Consider the following 17,666-nt stretch of genomic DNA (forward strand, 5'->3'; position numbering starts at 1 on the left):
ACGGAAGGATAAGCACAAAAGCCAGCACCGTGATTACCTCTTAGGGAGAGGCAGAGAGATGGAAGTTTTGGAGTACAGAGGTACGTGGAGGTGTTTTATAATGTCCCAGCTCCCGGGTTGGGAGGCAAATTCACTGAGTTGAATACATTCTTTTTGCTTTGAAATTTACATACACTCTTTTGTTTGCTTTCAGAATATTTTTAAAGATTAAAGAATTAAAAATAGCAAAATAATGTGTAGCCCACCATGCACACTATTTTTGTTTTCCACTGAAAATGTCCTGGAGATTATTCCCTATCAGTACATACAGATCTACCTGGTTCTTCCTAATGGCTACATAGCCTTTCACAGTGTGAATGCATCATCGGTTATTCAGTTAGTCCTCCATTATGATGAACACTGGGTTGTTTCTAACCTATAAGCAGTGTTGCAATTAATACTATTACATATACATCCTTATACAGTATATCTGTAAGGTCAAATTTCTATCATTGGAATTACTATGGTAAGTGTGTTACGATTCTGAGTAGATGCCTTAACCTACTTGGTCAACTTCAGGTGTTTAAGGCAATGGTGTAAAATGCAAATGGCGAAGTCCCGCAGACTTCTTTTGCACAAGCAAGGTATTTGGAACAGAAGAGGTGTGGAAATGGGGTGAGGGTGACTATGCATTCACCACTTGAGAAAAACATTTGTGACCTAAGGCCTCCAGGCCTGTTGGACAGCGGTTCCACCCAGGCTAAGCCCAACTCTTGCCTACTCCCTGAGGACGCACCAGGAGAGAAGTAGAAGGGAGAGAAGAAAGGGACAAGTGTCCTGAGCTTGGATGCCTCTACTGTTCGGGTGGCCCCTAAGGCCTCTGGGCCAGGCTTTCTCACAGGGCCAGCTGGGCACAGGTGCCCAGTCCCAGGAGAGCACAAAGGTGACCCTGAAAATAACTTCCTGAGAGAGACAGATGCTAGCTGGATTCTCTGTTCTCCCCTCAGGGTCCTCCCCCCTCTCCCCAGGACAAGATTAGAATGAGGCAGTCACTCTGGGTGCACAATTTATGTCTGTGCCCACAACACTTCACAATCAAGATAAAGAATATTTTAACGCAGTGTTTTTAAAACTTTGAAATTAATGCAAAAAGTCCACGGTGAACACAATACCAGAAATTTAAATATTGAAGACAAGATCCAATCCTGCACTTAACCAGTGAATCCTTGCTTCTCTCGCCTCACTAGCCCTGGTTCCAATAAAACTTTATTTACAAAAACATGATTTAAAAAACGATTCTATATTGTTGTGATAAAATATGCACAATGTAAAAGTTACCATCTTAATCATGTTTAAGTGTACAGTGGTATTAAATAGTACATTCACGTTGTTGTGAACATCTTTTAAATATTACGTTAAAATATTATATATTGTGATTACCGGCGTCAGAGCCCAGAGCCTCACTCGCCTTACTCGAGTCCTCGCCCTGCCTCCCCCACTCCTCGCCCCCTCTAGGAGCCTGAGAATCGAAAGCTGCAAATTTCTCCCAAAAAGACAGCAGCGGAAGAGTTATTCCAGTAGCGATCACGCCACCGAGGATGTCCGTCCAGGCAGCCACCCGCGACAGGAAGAGTTGCTCCGCCTGCATCCGCCCGTCCCCTTCGGTCTCTTGCGACGGGACACACCTGGCCGGCGCGCCCTCTACCTGCCAGGGGCCACCTGGCTGCCCCCCCTCCTCCCCCCGCAGCGGGTGGCCAGCCCCGCACGCGTCGCCCAAGCTTCCTGCGGGCCAATGGGGAAGAGGGCGCCTCCGGGCTCGAGCAGCGTCCGGCCGAGCGGCCAATAGGAGAGCGGCATGCAAATGAGCAGGTGCGGTGGCGGCCGGCCCGTCAAGGCGGCCGCGGCTCCGGGGATGTTAGAAGCAAGCTGGGCTGCCGCCGAGCAGAAGCCCGGGCTTCCAGCTGCGAGCTCCGCTCTCCCGCCATGGCCCCCGCTCCGCCCCCCGCCGCCTTCTTCTCACCCGCCGAGGTCCAGCGGCGCCTGGCGGCCGGCGACTGCTGGGTCCGCTGCGGGGCCCGCCTCTACGACCTCACTGGCTTCGTGCGGCACCACCCGGGGGGCGAGCAGCTGCTGCGGGCGCGGGCTGGAGAGGATGTTAGCGCCGACCTGGACGGGCCGCCGCACCGGCACTCGGCCAACGCGCGCCGCTGGCTCGAGCAGTACTACGTGGGCGAGCTGCAAGGAGACCCTCAGGTACAGCCCGGCCCGGGGTCGCACCCCTCTACTCGCCTTCCCCCCTCCCCCACTCTCCCCTCGCCGGCAAGCCAGGTTCACCTGCCCTCTAGGAGGACCCAAGGTGACAGCCTCCGCCCTCACCTTCGCTTCCCCCTTCTCTCCAGGTAACAGGTCACGACCGGTCCCCCTCACCAGGACTTGCCCTTGCTCTCCAGCATTTCCCCTGACCGGCTTCTATCTGCTCCCTCCTTCCTACTTGTTCCTTCTGCAGCCTCTGCCATCTGACAATTTGGATCACCTTTTACCAGCCACGCACACTCTCAATCTTTCCTTTCTTTCCTGTTCCCTTATCAGCCTCTCCCCCTTTGCATCCGTCCTTCACTTCTGTTGAATAATTGCTTCATCCTCACCTGTGCTCCCTTCCCCACCTCACCCTGCTCCTGCTTCCAAAAGTTACGGATCCGTTACCCTTCTCAGCCAGTTTGGATTTCCTGGTGCTGCCCTATCCGGCACTAGGGCTTCCCTGGATCGCTAGAGGTTAGGGCAGTGTCCGGGGTGGACTATGTCCTTCCATCCCTCAGTATTGCTTGTCTTGCATGCTGGCATGGGGGTCCAAAAGATCGAAATGACAAGACTAAGCTAGTTTTTTAGAGGAGGGGGGATTAGCACCGTGAACAGCATGCTGCCATGCGGTACAGCCTCTTTACGGTAGTTAAACCTCCAACTGATCCTGGGGTAGATTTATTATCCCTATTTTACGATGTGGAAACTGAGGCTCGAGCAGGCTCTGTAATTTGCCCAAAGTCAAAGAGCTAGTTAGCGCCAAAGCCAAATGTCTGGCTGCAAAATCGATTCCATCTCCATCCCAAGGATCTCAGGATATGGGAGATGGCCCCTATCCACAGGGCTGCAGGTAGGCCGAGCCAGAGGCAAACTGCCTCCTTGGGCCTTCCCCAGGTTCAGCTGTAGGACTGGTGACAGCGGGGCCATCGTGCTTGGGCATTACGCTGACAGCCGCTCCCTGCTTCTAGCTCTTGCTTTCAGGGTAGGCCCAGCAAATGCTTTTAGATCTTTGGTTAAAAGGACTTGCCTCTCACTGTTCCTGGCGGCTCTGCACCGGACCACCTTGTTTAATACTTCAGTCACTTCTTCACTCACTGGCTTGGTCTCTTGATGGTTATCAGCATTGAGCTGGGTAGGCCTGGGGAGGCGCCAGTCATCCGCACCAATACAGTCTTCGTAGAGCAAACAGGCTAATGAGGGAACATACTAACTGCATAGTAATTAATTACCTAGTGCTATCAGAATATGGATTTGGAGGTGAGAAGTTGAAGGAGAGCTTTCTTGAGAAAGTAACATTTGGACTGAGAGCTACCCATAAATAGGGTATTAGCCTGGTGACGTGTGGAGGGAAGAGCATTCCAGACAGAGGGAACAGCATGTGCCAAGAAGGCTTTGAAGGGTAAGGGCTCAGCAGTCAAGGGACAGAAATAAATCCAGTGTGGCCAGAGGCTGGCGGGCATGGAGAGAGAAGGGGGAGGAGGCCAGAGGTCAGCCAGGGCTACATCATGCAGGGCCTCCTAGGTTGTGGGCAGGATTTGGGACTTGATTCTAAGAAATGACAGAAAGCCGGGGAAGGGATTCAGGAAGGGGTGTGGTGTGGTCAGATTTGCATCTTTGGAAGATCGCCCTGGCTACAGTGTCAAAAAGGAATCCAGGGAGCCCAAGTGGGTGTGAGGAGGCCAGGCAGGAGGCCACCGCGTGGACTGGGCAAGAGGAGAAGGCACGATGGTGGCTGTGACCAAGGGCAGAACGGGGTTGAATTGGAGAGATTTCATAGGTAAAGCACCAGGGCTCAGCGTTCTGCAATGGGAGCCCAGCTGAATCTTGGAAGTTGGCGTTCGGTGCCAGGTCCTGAAGGGGCAGAGGTTTAGCCGTGGATACAACTGAAGCTGAGTGCAGGAAATGAGAGGTTGGGACCGGAATACTAGAGACTTCCAGGCTTGTGATGGCTACTGGGAGCCACCCTCCAAACTCCCAACCCACCCCCCTTCCCCAACAGCTGCCCTAGATGGCCCCACCCCCCATGCTTTTGCTTTGCTTCGCCCTACCTCACCCTCAGGGAGGACTCAGAGAAGACAGCGACCAAATTTGATTCCTACCCCTGCACTCCCCTGTTACCCCAAGGGTCCCAATGTGGCCATGTTGCAGGCATCTTTATATCTGGGCCCCAGTCTGAGGATGTGGGAAAAAAAACCTAAAAACTAATAACACACCTAAAAACCCATGGCTCAGTTTCCGTAGTGTAGTGGTTGTCACATTCGCATCACAAACCCATGGTCAAACTTGACCAGGAACCGTACTTACCCCATACTGCAGTGGCCTGTCGGCTTCTGTCTGTAGATTTCTATCCTGGAGACTAGTATAATGTTGTCTTTAAACTGAGGGAGAAAGGTAGTCAGAGGAGAAATCTGGAATGTACCTGTGCCTGTACTGAGAGAAGCCCTCTTCTTAAAGCCTGAACGGAGACTTTCTGTTGTTTTTTCTGGCTAAGCCCTTCAAGTACCCCCCATATCACTTTCTTCACCTCCCTTCTCTCCTCTTGCCAGGCCATGGATGCTGACTTCTGTTGAACTCAGAGCCTAGCTTCTGTAATGTGAGGACCAGGTGGGGTGATGGGAAAGGAAATGTCATGACCCAGCTGTTTGTTTGGAGTTCATTTCTGAATCGTGCCCCTTGGAGGGGTCCTTGAAGGAGAGCGTCCTGGGGCTCTGCTGTGAAATCTCCAGGGAGAAGTCCCGGTCCCTTTGGTTTCCCCTGTTCCCCAATTTGCCACACAGCCCTTCACACACCCGTATGTACTCTGACACACACATTCACACTCACGCAAAGGCACACACACACACACACACACACACACATAAAACAAGTCAAACTCGTTTGAGCCAACATACTGTGGGGATGAAACAAAGTCTGCTGTGGCCGTGGTCTTGGACTTGAGAAAGCTGAGCTGCCTGCCCTGAGCAAGTGACAGAGCTATGGCTGAGCAGAGAAGTCAGGCCCCCTTCTCCTCCTGGGCCCTCAGGGGCTAACAGGGTCAAGCTGCTCAGTCCAAGCTGAGATACGAGCAGTGCTCTTCCAACTGGAGCTCATGTTGTTAGCGGCGCATGAGGTCCATTTACTGAGCTGCAACCAGCATTTAAAAGGAATAAATAAGAAAGGAAGGAACTTTGGGTTCACATCTCCTCCCAAGATCATAGATACTGTGTTTCCCGGACTTGGGTCATCCATGAATCACTGTCAAGTTTTTTTTTTTTTTTTTCTGAATTTGTATACCCCTCAAACTATTATATGTAATATTTAAGTAGACTCACTTTTTATTTTACCATTTACTCACCCTAAGCAATAATACCAGTGAAATCACAAGTTTTACATGCTATTTAAAATAGAGAGCTATTAAGGTAGGAAAGGCTCATCCCTAAAATCATCTTGGGTACCATCAGTGGAGTGGATATCACGCTTCGGAAAACATCCAAAGAATAGCTTCTCCTTTTTTAAAAAAAATTAATTAATTTATTTTGAGAGACAACAGGGGAAGGGAGAGGGGAAAGAGAATCCCAAGCAGGTTCCGTGCTGTCAGCGCAGAGCCCAACTCAGGACTCGATTTCACAAACCATGAGATCGTGACCTGAGCCGAAATCAAGAGTCAGATGTTTAACAGACTGAGCCACTGAGGCACCTGGGGTTCTGTGGGTCATTTTCTGGGACTGGTGAAAGAGATGAATTTGTGTGTAAAGTATATACATGGTTGTGCCTTTTTCTTTTTCTTTTTTTTTTTTAATTTTTTTTCAACGTTTTTTGTTTATTTTTGGGACAGAGAGAGACAGAGCATGAACGGGGGAGGGGCAGAGAGAGAGGGAGACACAGATTCAGAAACAGGCTCCAGGCTCCGAGCCATCAGCCCAGAGCCTGATGCGGGGCTCGAACTCACGGACCGCGAGATCGTGACCTGGCTGAAGTCGGACGCTTAACCGACTGCGCCACCCAGGCACCTCTGTGCCTTTTTCTAGTGAGAGAGCTACAGCTTTTATGACAGTCCAGCCAGGATCCTCCCCTCCCTCTGAACCTGCCGTCAAGAGGCTAAAAACTGGGAAAGGGTGGTTCCTACCTCCCCATCTTACACACACGGATGCCCCAGCCACTGTTGTCAGGTAACCCGGATGTCTGAGCATATCTGGGTGCCGTGTCCTAATGCCACAGGGTGCACCCATCTCTGAGCGGCTGAGAAGTCCTCGGACTCTGCCTTGTGTGGTTCTGCCAGCCTTTGGAGGCTGGCCATTCAGAGCTCCAGGGCTTGAGTAAATCACTGGGTAGGATATCTGAGTGCAGGAGGACTCAGAGTTCCCACCCCGCCGCCGAAACTGCCCTTGTCGAGGTCATCGGGACCTTCGCCTCACTAAAGCCGGTCACCAGTTTGCACCTTGCCTCACCTGGCCTGGCAGCAACTTTTGATGTGGTCACCAAATTCCTTCCTTGATACGCTTTTTTCATGGGCTTCCCGAGAACACACCCTTTCGTTTTCCACTATCATTTCCTGTGGCTGCTGTAACAAATTGCCATAAACTCCGTGACTTAAAGCAACACGAATGTATTCTGTCACAGTTTAGAGTTCAGAAGTCAAAAATAAGTCAGTAGGGCAGATTTCCTTCTGAAGGTTCGAGGGAAGAATCCATTTTCTTACCTTTCCCAGCTTTTAGAAGCTGCTGGTATTCCCTGGCTCGTGGCCCCCTCCCAGCAATTGCATTGCCCCAAGCTTTGCTCTCATGTCTCTTCTCTGACTCTCGTGCCTCCATATTTTACTTCTAAGGACCCTTGTGATCACACTAAGCCCACCAGAATCATCCAGAAAACCTCCCCATCTCAAGGTCCTAAATTTAATCATATCTGTGAAGTCCCTTTTGCCATGTAAGGTAACATATCCACAGGTTCCAGGTATTGGGACACAGACTGGGGAGGGGGGTTACTCTACGTACCTCGCCACCTGTACCCCCCTCCCTGGTTGTTACTTCTCAGTCTCCGTTGTTCATTTCTCTTGCTCCTCGTTTCAAAGAAACATTTGCAAAGTTGAAACGGAATCATACAACGTGCACTCTGCTGGATGGCTGCTTCCCCTCGACACTATGTCACGGGAGATTATCTGTGTTTTCCTTCCTCTGAACAGCAACTATCCCCATTCTGTCCTAGAGAATCCAGGGCCGTAGAAGGGGGGGAAACGGGGACTAACTAGAAGGACAGAGTGGATGGCTTGCACAGACCACACACTGATCCGCATGAATTTCCTGGTCTTCCTTCCAGGATGTCTCCCCACGACTCCCCTACTTTGGCCAGAGCCCCGCTCCGCTCATTTTTACAGCAAAATCTCCCAGGCAGGTCTCTCCCTGCCAGTACTTCCTACACCCTACCGCCTGGGACCTTTTCATGTTACAGCAGGATTCCTAAGCCCTCGCGGGCTCCTCACCGCCACCCGGTTTAAGTCCGGTTCCAATGCTGCTGCTTCCACAGAGCTCCCCGCACTTTGCCCGTACCTGTGTTACAGTGCTCATGATGTTCTTCCTCATTTACTGTATTTTCACTATGTGTCTTATCTCCTCAACTAAACTGTATACCCCCATCCCCAGAACTGGACTCGTCTGATTCATCTGGGTTTCTTTAGGACACAGTAGCACACTGACGAATGCCAACAGAAACTAATCAATGTTTGAATAAATGAATGACTGCGCTGCTTGGAAAATTGAGGCAGGTGCACTATTGAAAAGGAAAGCGGGCGGTGGGGGCGGGGAGGTGGGGGCGGCGCCTGGGTGACTCAGTCGTTCGACTGTCTGACTCTTGATCTGGGCTCAGGTCATGCATGATTGCGTGGTTTGTGGGCTTGAGCCCCGCATTGGTCTCCATGCTGACAGCGTGGCGCCTGCTTGAGATTCTCTCTCTCCCTCTCTCTCTGCCCCTCCCCCACTTGTGCATGCTCGTTCTCTCTCTCTCTCTCTCTCTAACTAAATAAACTAAAAAAAGAAAATGAAAATGAAAGGAAAGTGGTAATATTAGCACACACAAGATACTTCAAGAATTACAAAGTTAAGTCTCTTTCCAGTTCCTCTTTTTGGCTAAAAGAGTTGGGAGTTTGATGGGAAGGATGGAGGGCTATCAAGTGAATCACTCATGTCTGCCTTCGCCCTCAGTTATTCTCAGCCAGAGAGAGTTAACAAAATGTCTTCCATACCAGGCTACTGCCATTCACCCATGCCCATGAGTCTGCCTACAAGACATGAAGTGAACCATAGACAATCCCAGTCAAGGGGCGCCTGGGTGGCTCAGTCGGTTAAGCATCTGACTCTTAATTTCAGCTCAGGTCATGATCTCGTGGTTTGTGAGTTCATGCCCCACCTGGGGCTCTGCACTGACCGTGCTGCTTGGGATTCTTTCTCTCTCCCTCTCTCTCTGCCCCTCCCCTGCTCACTCTCCCTCTCTCTCAAAAATGAATAAATAAACTTAAAAAAAAAAAGAAAAAAGAAAATGTCAGTCAAGAGCCTCCTTTGCTGTCAAGGCTGTGACCAGCCCCATGTGGCTGTAAGTGCCTGTATGACATGCTCAGGCAGGACCTGGGCTGCCTGGATTTCCAGTTCCGTTTACTCTTTCCTGTGTCTTGTCATGCAAATCTCTCTAAAGTGTGTGTCTCGGGACAGTAGTTCCCAATCTTCTCTAATCGCCACTCATCTTGCACGATATGATGTATAAACCTCGGATTTAGGATTTTTTGTTGTAAAGCATAATTCTCCAACTACTTTGTTTTCTTGCCTTGATTGTATATTGCCAAATATTTAAATACCGGTACCAGATAAACAAATTTGGGGGGATTTAAAGTATTTGAACTGTGATTCATATAGATACATCGTAAAGTCCTGTCATAGGAAAACTAGTAGCCAGAAATTCCGTTGATAAAGAACATGTGACTACACACGTAGACTAAACCATGCAATCTACCACAAACTTGACTGATAATTACCAACATGAAGTAGTCTTAATTTCTCCTTTAAAGGGAACAGAATTTCAAAGGAGTAGAGTTCTGGTTCTCTACATTTTTTCTGTGCCCATTAGAACCTTCTCAACATTGCTTAGCATTGCATGATGCTCAGATTTCCCCCTGGAAAGTGGAATCAGGGTTTTTAGGGATCTCTGGTAATGGCTAGTTTTAGTTTTATAAGTTCCAGATGTTAATGGTCCACAATAACCCACTTAGTTCCTAAGATCTAGTCCTTAGTCTTATATCATAATGAAAGGCTATGAAACGGGCCTCATTTATCCACAAGGATGAAAGATAGACCTCCAATCTTTAAGTCAATTCAAGGCCCCCACTGTGAGACTGACTGCTATGGAGGAATATTAAGGGTCACCTATATGGGGCTGAATCAAGACTCTGTGATCCTGTACACCACCCCCCACAGGCCAGAAAAAGGTCAGACTAACCTGATTTAGTGGTTATCCCAGCAAGACCCATTGGCCTGCCAAGTGTAATGACTTTTGCAGGTTGGAAAACAGGGTGTCATAAAAAATTCAGTTGTTCCTTAGACCTACATGGGAAAGTCTTTGACTCCTAGGAAAGAAGGCCACTTGAAATGAATCTACTTTTTTTTTTTTAATGTTTATTTTTGAGAGAGAGAGAGAAGAGTGCAAGCAGGGGAGGTGCAGAGAGAGAGGGAGACACAGAATCTGAAGCAGGCTCCAGGCTCCGAGCTGTCAGCACAGAGCCCATCACAGAGCTCAAACCCACGAACAGTGAGATCATGACCTGAGCCGAAGTTGGATGCTTAACCGACTGAGCCACCCAGACGCCCCAAAATGAATCTACTTTAAATGAAGACCAAACTTTCATAGAAAATGGAGCAGGGGTTTGGGAGAGGGGAAGCGATTCTTTTTTTAAAATGAAACAGAAGGGGTGCCTGGCTGGCTCAGTTGGTAGAGCGTGCAACTCTTGATCTTGGGGTCATGAGTTTGAGCCCCACATTGGGTGTGGAGATTACTTTTTAAAAAAGGAAGAATTTAATAACAATTAAAAAATAAAAATGAAACTGAAAATTGTTTTAGTTTATTTTAACCTGACAGCAAAATTAAGGTTGCATTCGTGGGCAGGTCCTTTAATTGAGCAAATACCGAATCAAGCGGTGTGCTTTTTGTGCACATGTGTGGTTTTTCTGACAAAACTGTATGAAAGTGACAGTGGGACAGTCCAAACTTCACATTGTTCACAGCCTGATCGTAAAGAGAGTCATTTTAGCTAGAGTATTTAAGAGCTGAGGATCTTTCTTGATCCTGTGATAAACAGGTCATTCATTCATTCTCTTTTGAAGAGCCTCGTCCTCTGTGGGTTACCTGTGTTTCAGCGTTAAACAGCCCAACTTTGCCAAATCCTTATTTTGCAGTAGAATTGTGAGCAAAACAGTTTTCTTCAGTTTCACTGACTTCATTAAATTCTTTGTATTTTGGCATTAATTTTTTTTAATTTTTTTCATTTTTACCATTTATTTATTTTTGAGAGACAGAGAGACAGAGCATGAGCAGGGGAGGGGCAGAGAGAGGGAGACACAGAGTCTGAAGCAGGCTCCAGGCTCTGAGCTGTCAGCACAGAGCCCGATGCGGGACTTGAACTCACAAACTGCGAGATCATGACCTGAGCTGAAGTCAGACGCTTAACTGACTGAGCCACCCAGGTGCCCCTTGGCATTGGTTTTCAATTTCACTTTGCAGTGAGCTTGCATTTCGTTACACTGTATGTTGTCAGATGATAGCAACCCCAACCATCACTTTGCCTAGGTAGACTGGGGATTTGGGGTAGGCGGTGGTCAATCAGAGCAGCAATCAAATTCACATATGGTCAGTTGACTTGTGAATAGCTGTACGTTCAGAGGATTTTTGCCATTCTTTGCAACTTGGATGTTCAGGGACTCAGATAAAGAACACTTGGATAATAACGATGCCTCTAGGACTAATAGTAACACATCCAAATTTGTATAGCAATTTACATTTTTCTAGATATTTCTCATAGATTTCTAGTTGAACCCTCGAGGTAGGTGGGGCAGATATCCATTCTCCCATTTCATAGATGAGAGACCTATAGTTCTGAGAGATCCCGCAATGTGGCTGGTCTCTAGGTGCCCAGTATTTCCAGTGCATACACATTAGGGACAAATCTTAGGCATGAGATTAAACTAAGGGGCATCTTTTTCTTACTGATTTATAATCACTCCTTACATGTAAAGGATATTAACCATTTCCCATCATATGTATTACTATATTTCCTTCAGTTATTTGTCTTTTGAGTTGTCTAATGTTTTTTTCTCTATTTAAATCTTTAAAATTAAACCTTTAAAACATAAAACATTGTCTTATCATTCTTAGAAAGGACACGTCTACTTTATGATTTTGTAGTTGCCTAAATTTATTATCTACCTGAATTTTTTTTGATATCAGGAAAAAAATAGAGATTATTTTAGGTTTATATTTTTCAGATGGCCAGTTGGTTATCCCAATAGATTTATGAAATAATTGTTTTTCCCACTGGCTGAAAAAACACCTTTATCACGCATCAACCATTCACAGATATACTTTGGTCCATGTGGGGGCTTTATTCTGTTCCAATGAAATCATTCATTTTTCTTTAGGTTTTAACCATTAAGGTTTCCTCCCTCCACCGCCTTCCTTCTGTTCCATTCCAGCCAGGATTTTGCTGTCACATGTTCCACCAGAGAATGCAAAGGGCAGGACAGGGGCTGAGCATCATTTCTGGGCCATGTTGCTGGTGCTGGGGAAACAGTCTGACTTTCAGGGGCTGGGGCTGCCTGGCATGCCCTGGACCCTGAGGTCGTGTGGCGAGAGCCCGGAGGGAGTTCAAGGAAGCTCACGCAGGCGACAGGCCCCAGGCACCAATACTGGAAGGGAGGGAGGCGTCCAAAGTGGGTGTCCAAGCGGTCATGGAATGGTAGCGATTTCAGCGGGGAATGCAGGGGCGGGAGGGGTGTGGTGAAAGCAGCATTGCCGCTGGAGCTCTGCACACGGATGGGTCCTGTGTGCCCACCCTCAGTGTGTCCGCAGACCGTGGCCGGAGGCTGGAAGAGCAGTGAAGCAGCTGTATTTGCTAACAGGGAACCCGGTGCCTTTCTTGCAAAGCACCGTAAATCTCCAACTCTTGTCCCTCCGGCCAAGGGACATGGATGCTTTTGCCCCCACCTTCCTTCATCAAGATCAAGTGAGAAGCTTATTAAAAAAAGATTCCTGGGTCTTTCTGGACTGATGGAAATGTCCTGCATCTTGACTTGGACACTGGCTGCCAGGAGGCATGTAATTGTCAAAACTTATCAAACTATACACTGAAGATCAGTAGTTTTTTTGTTGTTTTGTTTTGTTTTGTTTTTGTTTTTACTCTATGAGAATTAGACCCAATTTTTTTAAAGGGAAGTAAATAAATTTAATACTTATTTAGTAACTCACTCCTGTAGATACAACCTCATGATGACAAAAGCTAGTGTTGATACATACAAAGCTTTAAAGATTTAAAGCTTTAAAGATACATACAAAGCTTATTGTAAAAGCTTTACAATAGACCCTGTGGAATGTAAATGGTAGGACTTTAGGTAGTGGGGATACTACTCCGCGTTCACAGGAGATTCTTTCAGCTGGACTGCAGTTTAAAATGTTTCAATAAGAAAACATTGGAAAAAAATACTAAGTAGTTACATTGTAGACATCACACAGAGAAAAATTCTTAAAGGAACAGTGGAAAACTAAAAGAAAAATCCACAGCACATGCACATTTAAGTGCAACAAAACATTACATTTCTAGTAATATTGTGTTGCTTTCTCAAGAAGCTGTAACAAAGTACCACAAACTAGGTGGCTTAAAAGGAGACCTTAATCATCTCACAGTTCTAGAGACTAGAAGTCTGACTTCAAGGTATGGGCAGAGTCGTTTCCTCCTGGAGGCTCTGAAGGAGAATCTGTTCCTTGCCCCTTTCCTGGCTTCTGGTGGGGCGGGCATCTCTTGGCTTGTAGATTATACCACTCCAATTTCTGCCTCCATCCTCACAAACGCGTCCTTGCCTGTATCTCTGTGTCTGCATCTCCAAATTTCCCCGCTTCTTTTGAGGACACCAGTCATATTGGACTCACAGCCCCCTTTAATCCAGTAGGACCTTAAATTAACCCTATGATGGCTGCAGGTACCCTCTTTCCAAATAAAGTCACATTCACAGGTTCTAGGTAAACATGAATTTGGTTGGGGGTGGGGGGGGTGGGGGCGGGGGACACCATTCCACCCGGTACAGATGTCACTAAACAACTCTACCACTCGAACAACCTAGATGGAAGCAAGTGTGGTATGCACTACAGAACTGTGTTAGATTTCAGGAAAATTACTCTAGTAGCAACAGAGGTCCAAAGATTGAAGACTTGGATGACAAGTTTGATGTTTCATTTGAATGAAAAAACATGCATGTAAACTAACTCAAAGAATTACTTAGCATAGTATATTATAATATGTAATTATATGAGTATATATATTATATATATATATATATTTTTTCTTCTGGGGGGCACCCCTCAAATCTATAAAATTAAAATCTCTGGAAGCGAGATTCCAGAAATCCGTATTTTTAACAAATACTGTGTGTGGCTCAGAAGCACTGGAAAGTTTGCAGCCCACTGCCCTAGAAGGCTCAGGGCAGAGGGAAAATAGGGATGGAAAACTGGGAACATGAAAGTTTCTCGGTGGGCAGGTCTCTTGGGAGTCCTAAAGAATCGGCATCCCCAGGCTCCTGGTGTGGGGCTTGTCACAGAGCAGTTGTGCAGACAGACCACCCTCTCACCCACCCATCCAGAAAAAGGAGGAGGCCAGGGTCTGCAGTCCAAGACCTGTGCCCTGGCTGTGTGATGCTGTGTGACTCATGCAAACGCTCGTGGCCTCGGTTCCCTTATTCCCTGCGTCCCTACCAGATTTGTGTGGCCACAGTGAAATCACGTGAGATCTGTAAGACAGAAATGTGTAGATTAAACCAAAATAGGGTGATAATAAGCCCCTTCAGCCCCAGCTTCTGCCAAGAAGAGGTAGACTTCTCTTAGGCGGCAAGAGATAGATGTTTTCAGAACCCGAGTTGCTACGTAGCTCAGATCCTCTTGGTCAAAGCCACGCACCCCCCAGAGGAGCTGGAGAGTGGTGACATCCTAATCTCCCAGTGTGGCCCCTTCCCCCAGCTAGGGCCTGTGGGGTCTGTTCCGACCTGCTGCCCTCATTCTATCTTCACCTGGACAAGTGAACTGGGCCGAGGAACTGACCACTGTTAGGACGGGATGTCTCCAAAGATGAGGCTGGCAAAAGCCTCAAGTGGCCCCGGGGACCTGCAGGCCTGCCTTCCTCTGCCTACCATTCCTTTCCCTGTTCAGGCACAAACATAGATGATGTCTCCTCATGCTCAGACTGAGTTCAGTGCTGAGGATAAAAAGACAACTGATGACTGCCTTCATGGGGCATACCTGCCAGTGGAGGGGAGGAGACAGATAGGACAGTTAGAGGTGGTGACAAGAGCTACAACAGAATATCATATTTTATGTAGACTGTTATAGTCTATGTGTATATACATATACATATGTGCATATATCATACAACAAGATAGATCATGTATTTTAGAACAGGGGCTGTGACAGAGTAACAGCTACAGCTTCTGACAGGAGTAGTCTGGCAAGTCTTCTCTGAAGAACTGATATCTGATGGAAACAAAGGAGTCGTCATAAAGGAGAACTGGGTAAAAAAGCAAAAAAATTCTAAGCAGAAGGAACAGCAAGTGCAAAGGTCCTGGGGTATGTGGCATCAGGAATCCAAAAGGAGGCTCTTCTGCTGCTACAGCATTGCAGGTGAAGAGGAGTGTGGTGTGGGGTGGAGTGGGGAGGGAATCAGGAGCCCTGCCTCTGTAGAGCTCACAGTCATCGTTAGGGAGGTTCGATTTTATTTCGAGACTAGGCTGGAAGATTTAAAGTGGAAGACTGACAAAGTTAGTCTGTATTTTACTAGATTGTTCCAGCTCCCTTGTGGAGGGTAGGTTGCAGGGGGCCAAGAGGAGGAGCAGGAAGAGAGCTAAGAAGACATCGCTATTGTCCAGATGACAGAGGGAGGTTGCCTGGACTGAGCGGCTATTGAGACAGAGGAAGTGTCTAGGAATTGGAAATGTCTTGGAGGTAGAACCACTACAACTTGCTGATGGACCAAACGCTGAGAGTAAGAGAAAGAGTTGAGGACGATGCCAAGGTGACTTGAGTAACTGGGTGGTTTGATATATGGGAAGTGAATGCTTGGGTGTAAGCCCAGATTTGGGGTGGGGTAATCAAAGTCCCTTGGGGCCACATTGCGTCTGAAATGCCAAGGAAACACTCGGGTAGAGATTTTAAGTGGTAGTTGAATATATGAGTCCAGAGCTATGCTCTCCAATATGGTAGCCCCTTGCCACATGTGGCTTTGTAATTTAAAAATAATTAAAATGCCATAAAATCAAAGTTCAGTACTTCAGTTACATGAGCCCCATTTCAAGTGCTCCGTAGACATAGGGGACCATATTGGACAGCACAGATCTAGAACATTTCCATCATTGCAGAAAGCTCTCTGGGGTAGCACTGGTCTAGCTAGAGCCGTGACCCAGAGTTGAAAGGTATTTCTCTCTAGGATAATGGTATCCTAATCTGGTGACTCTTTCCAGGAAGTTGGTATGCCTGTGTTGTTCAACAAATAGTTCCTTCTTGCCCTTGACCACACCAGATTGAGCGGTAGCTATATCAAAGAGGCACTGAACACCCAGAAGGACAGTTTGTCCCGGGACTGTTCAAGGACATCATCCCTTAAAGCACCTTACAGCGACGAGTATAAACATGATGTTTAATGAGCATAAAACATGGAGTACAGGCTGTAGCTCACCAGGAGACGCCAGCTCTCGAACTCGCCATGGCAACTTTCTTAGTTTAAGAGACGTGCACTGAGTTTGGAACTAGGTTAAATGAGAGTGGAAAAGAAGACACAGGCTCAGAACCCAACAGTCTTGTGTTCTAGAACTAACCATACCCCTGGAGACAAGCCAGTCAACCTCTCTGAACATAAACATCCTCGACTGTAAATGGGAGAAGATTCCACGTCCGGGCATGGAGAGAGACAATAGTTTGCATCAGTAGATTGGAATCCGTAAAAAGTAGCAGGTATAAGGCAGGTTGATTTTTGTCGTTGTTATTGTTTTGTTTTGCTTGCAAAACAGTTCAGTGCCTTCTATTATTTTTGGCAGTATAATCACCTGTAACCAACGTTGACAATAGCAGTGAATTATCTCTCTTAAACTAGTAGATCGTAAAAGGAAAATTTGGGAATATTATTTCTGGGATAGCGAGATATGAGGTCATTTGTAAACAGTGGTCTTGTTTCTTCTTTTAAAAACAGCAAAACATAGGGGCACCTGGGGGGCTCAGTCAGTTGAGCGGCCGACTTCGGTTCAAGTCATGAGCTCATGGTTCATGGGTTCGAGCCCCGCAATGAGCTCTGTGCTGACAGCTCAGAGCCTGGAGCCTGCTTCCGATTCTGTGTCTCCCTCTCTCTCTCTCTCTCTGCCTCTCCCCCATTTGTGCTCTCTTTCTCAAAAATAAATAAATTAAAAGATTTTAAAAAAAACAGCAAAACATAGGGGCACCTGGGGGGCTCAGTCAGTTGAGCGTTCAAGTCTTTATTTCAGCTCAGGTCTTGATCTCACAGTTGTGAGTTAAAGCCCCACATTGGGCTTTGTACTGGGTATGAAGCTTCTTTAAAACAAAACAAACAAAATCAGCAGAATATAGTATTTTCAGCTTAGTCCTTATAGGACTGGAGGATTCCATGATAAGTCCAAAATGTATTTTAACATAGAAGTTGGGCCAGTGAGGAGATAATATATGTTAGATGGTTTAAATGTATTTTCCTTGCACATAGCACATTCTATAAGCCTGCCTGAAGTGCTTTGAGGCCTAAGTCTTGAGAAACTACGGTCTAGAAGTGTCCTATCCAGTCCTGCAGGCTGTTGGTGCCGCTCCTCGGGGTTAAAAGTCTGGTGCTGTAGGGGCGCCTGGGTGGCGCAGTCGGTTAAGCGTCCGACTTCAGCCAGGTCACGATCTCGCGGTCCCTGAGTTCGAGCCCCGCGTCAGGCTCTGGGCTGATGGCTCGGAGCCTGGAGCCTGTTTCCGATTCTGTGTCTCCCTCTCTCTCTGCCCTTCTCCGTTCATGCTCTGTCTCTCTCTGTCCCAAAAATAAAAAAAATTAAAAGAAAATGTTGAAAAAAAAATTTTAATAAAAAAAAAAAAAGTCGGGTGCTGTAGTGCCCACCAGGACTTTGTGAGGCGGGACTGAG

At 47.2% G+C, this 17,666-nt stretch overlaps 1 protein-coding gene across 1 annotated transcript in view; it reads left to right on the forward strand.

Annotated features, from left to right (window-relative positions):
- Window positions 1–1,885: 1,885 nt before the first annotated feature.
- The window catches only part of FA2H (fatty acid 2-hydroxylase), a 52,613-nt gene continuing 36,832 nt past the window's right edge, over window positions 1,886–17,666 (forward strand). The window contains exon 1 of the mRNA XM_047836698.1: window positions 1,886–2,232. Coding sequence (XP_047692654.1) covers window positions 1,963–2,232 — 270 coding nt within the window. The 5' untranslated portion in view covers window positions 1,886–1,962. The remainder of the gene's footprint in view (window positions 2,233–17,666) is intronic.

The sequence above is a fragment of the Prionailurus viverrinus genome, chromosome E2 (assembly GCF_022837055.1).
Source record: "Prionailurus viverrinus isolate Anna chromosome E2, UM_Priviv_1.0, whole genome shotgun sequence".
NCBI lineage: Eukaryota > Metazoa > Chordata > Mammalia > Carnivora > Felidae > Prionailurus > Prionailurus viverrinus.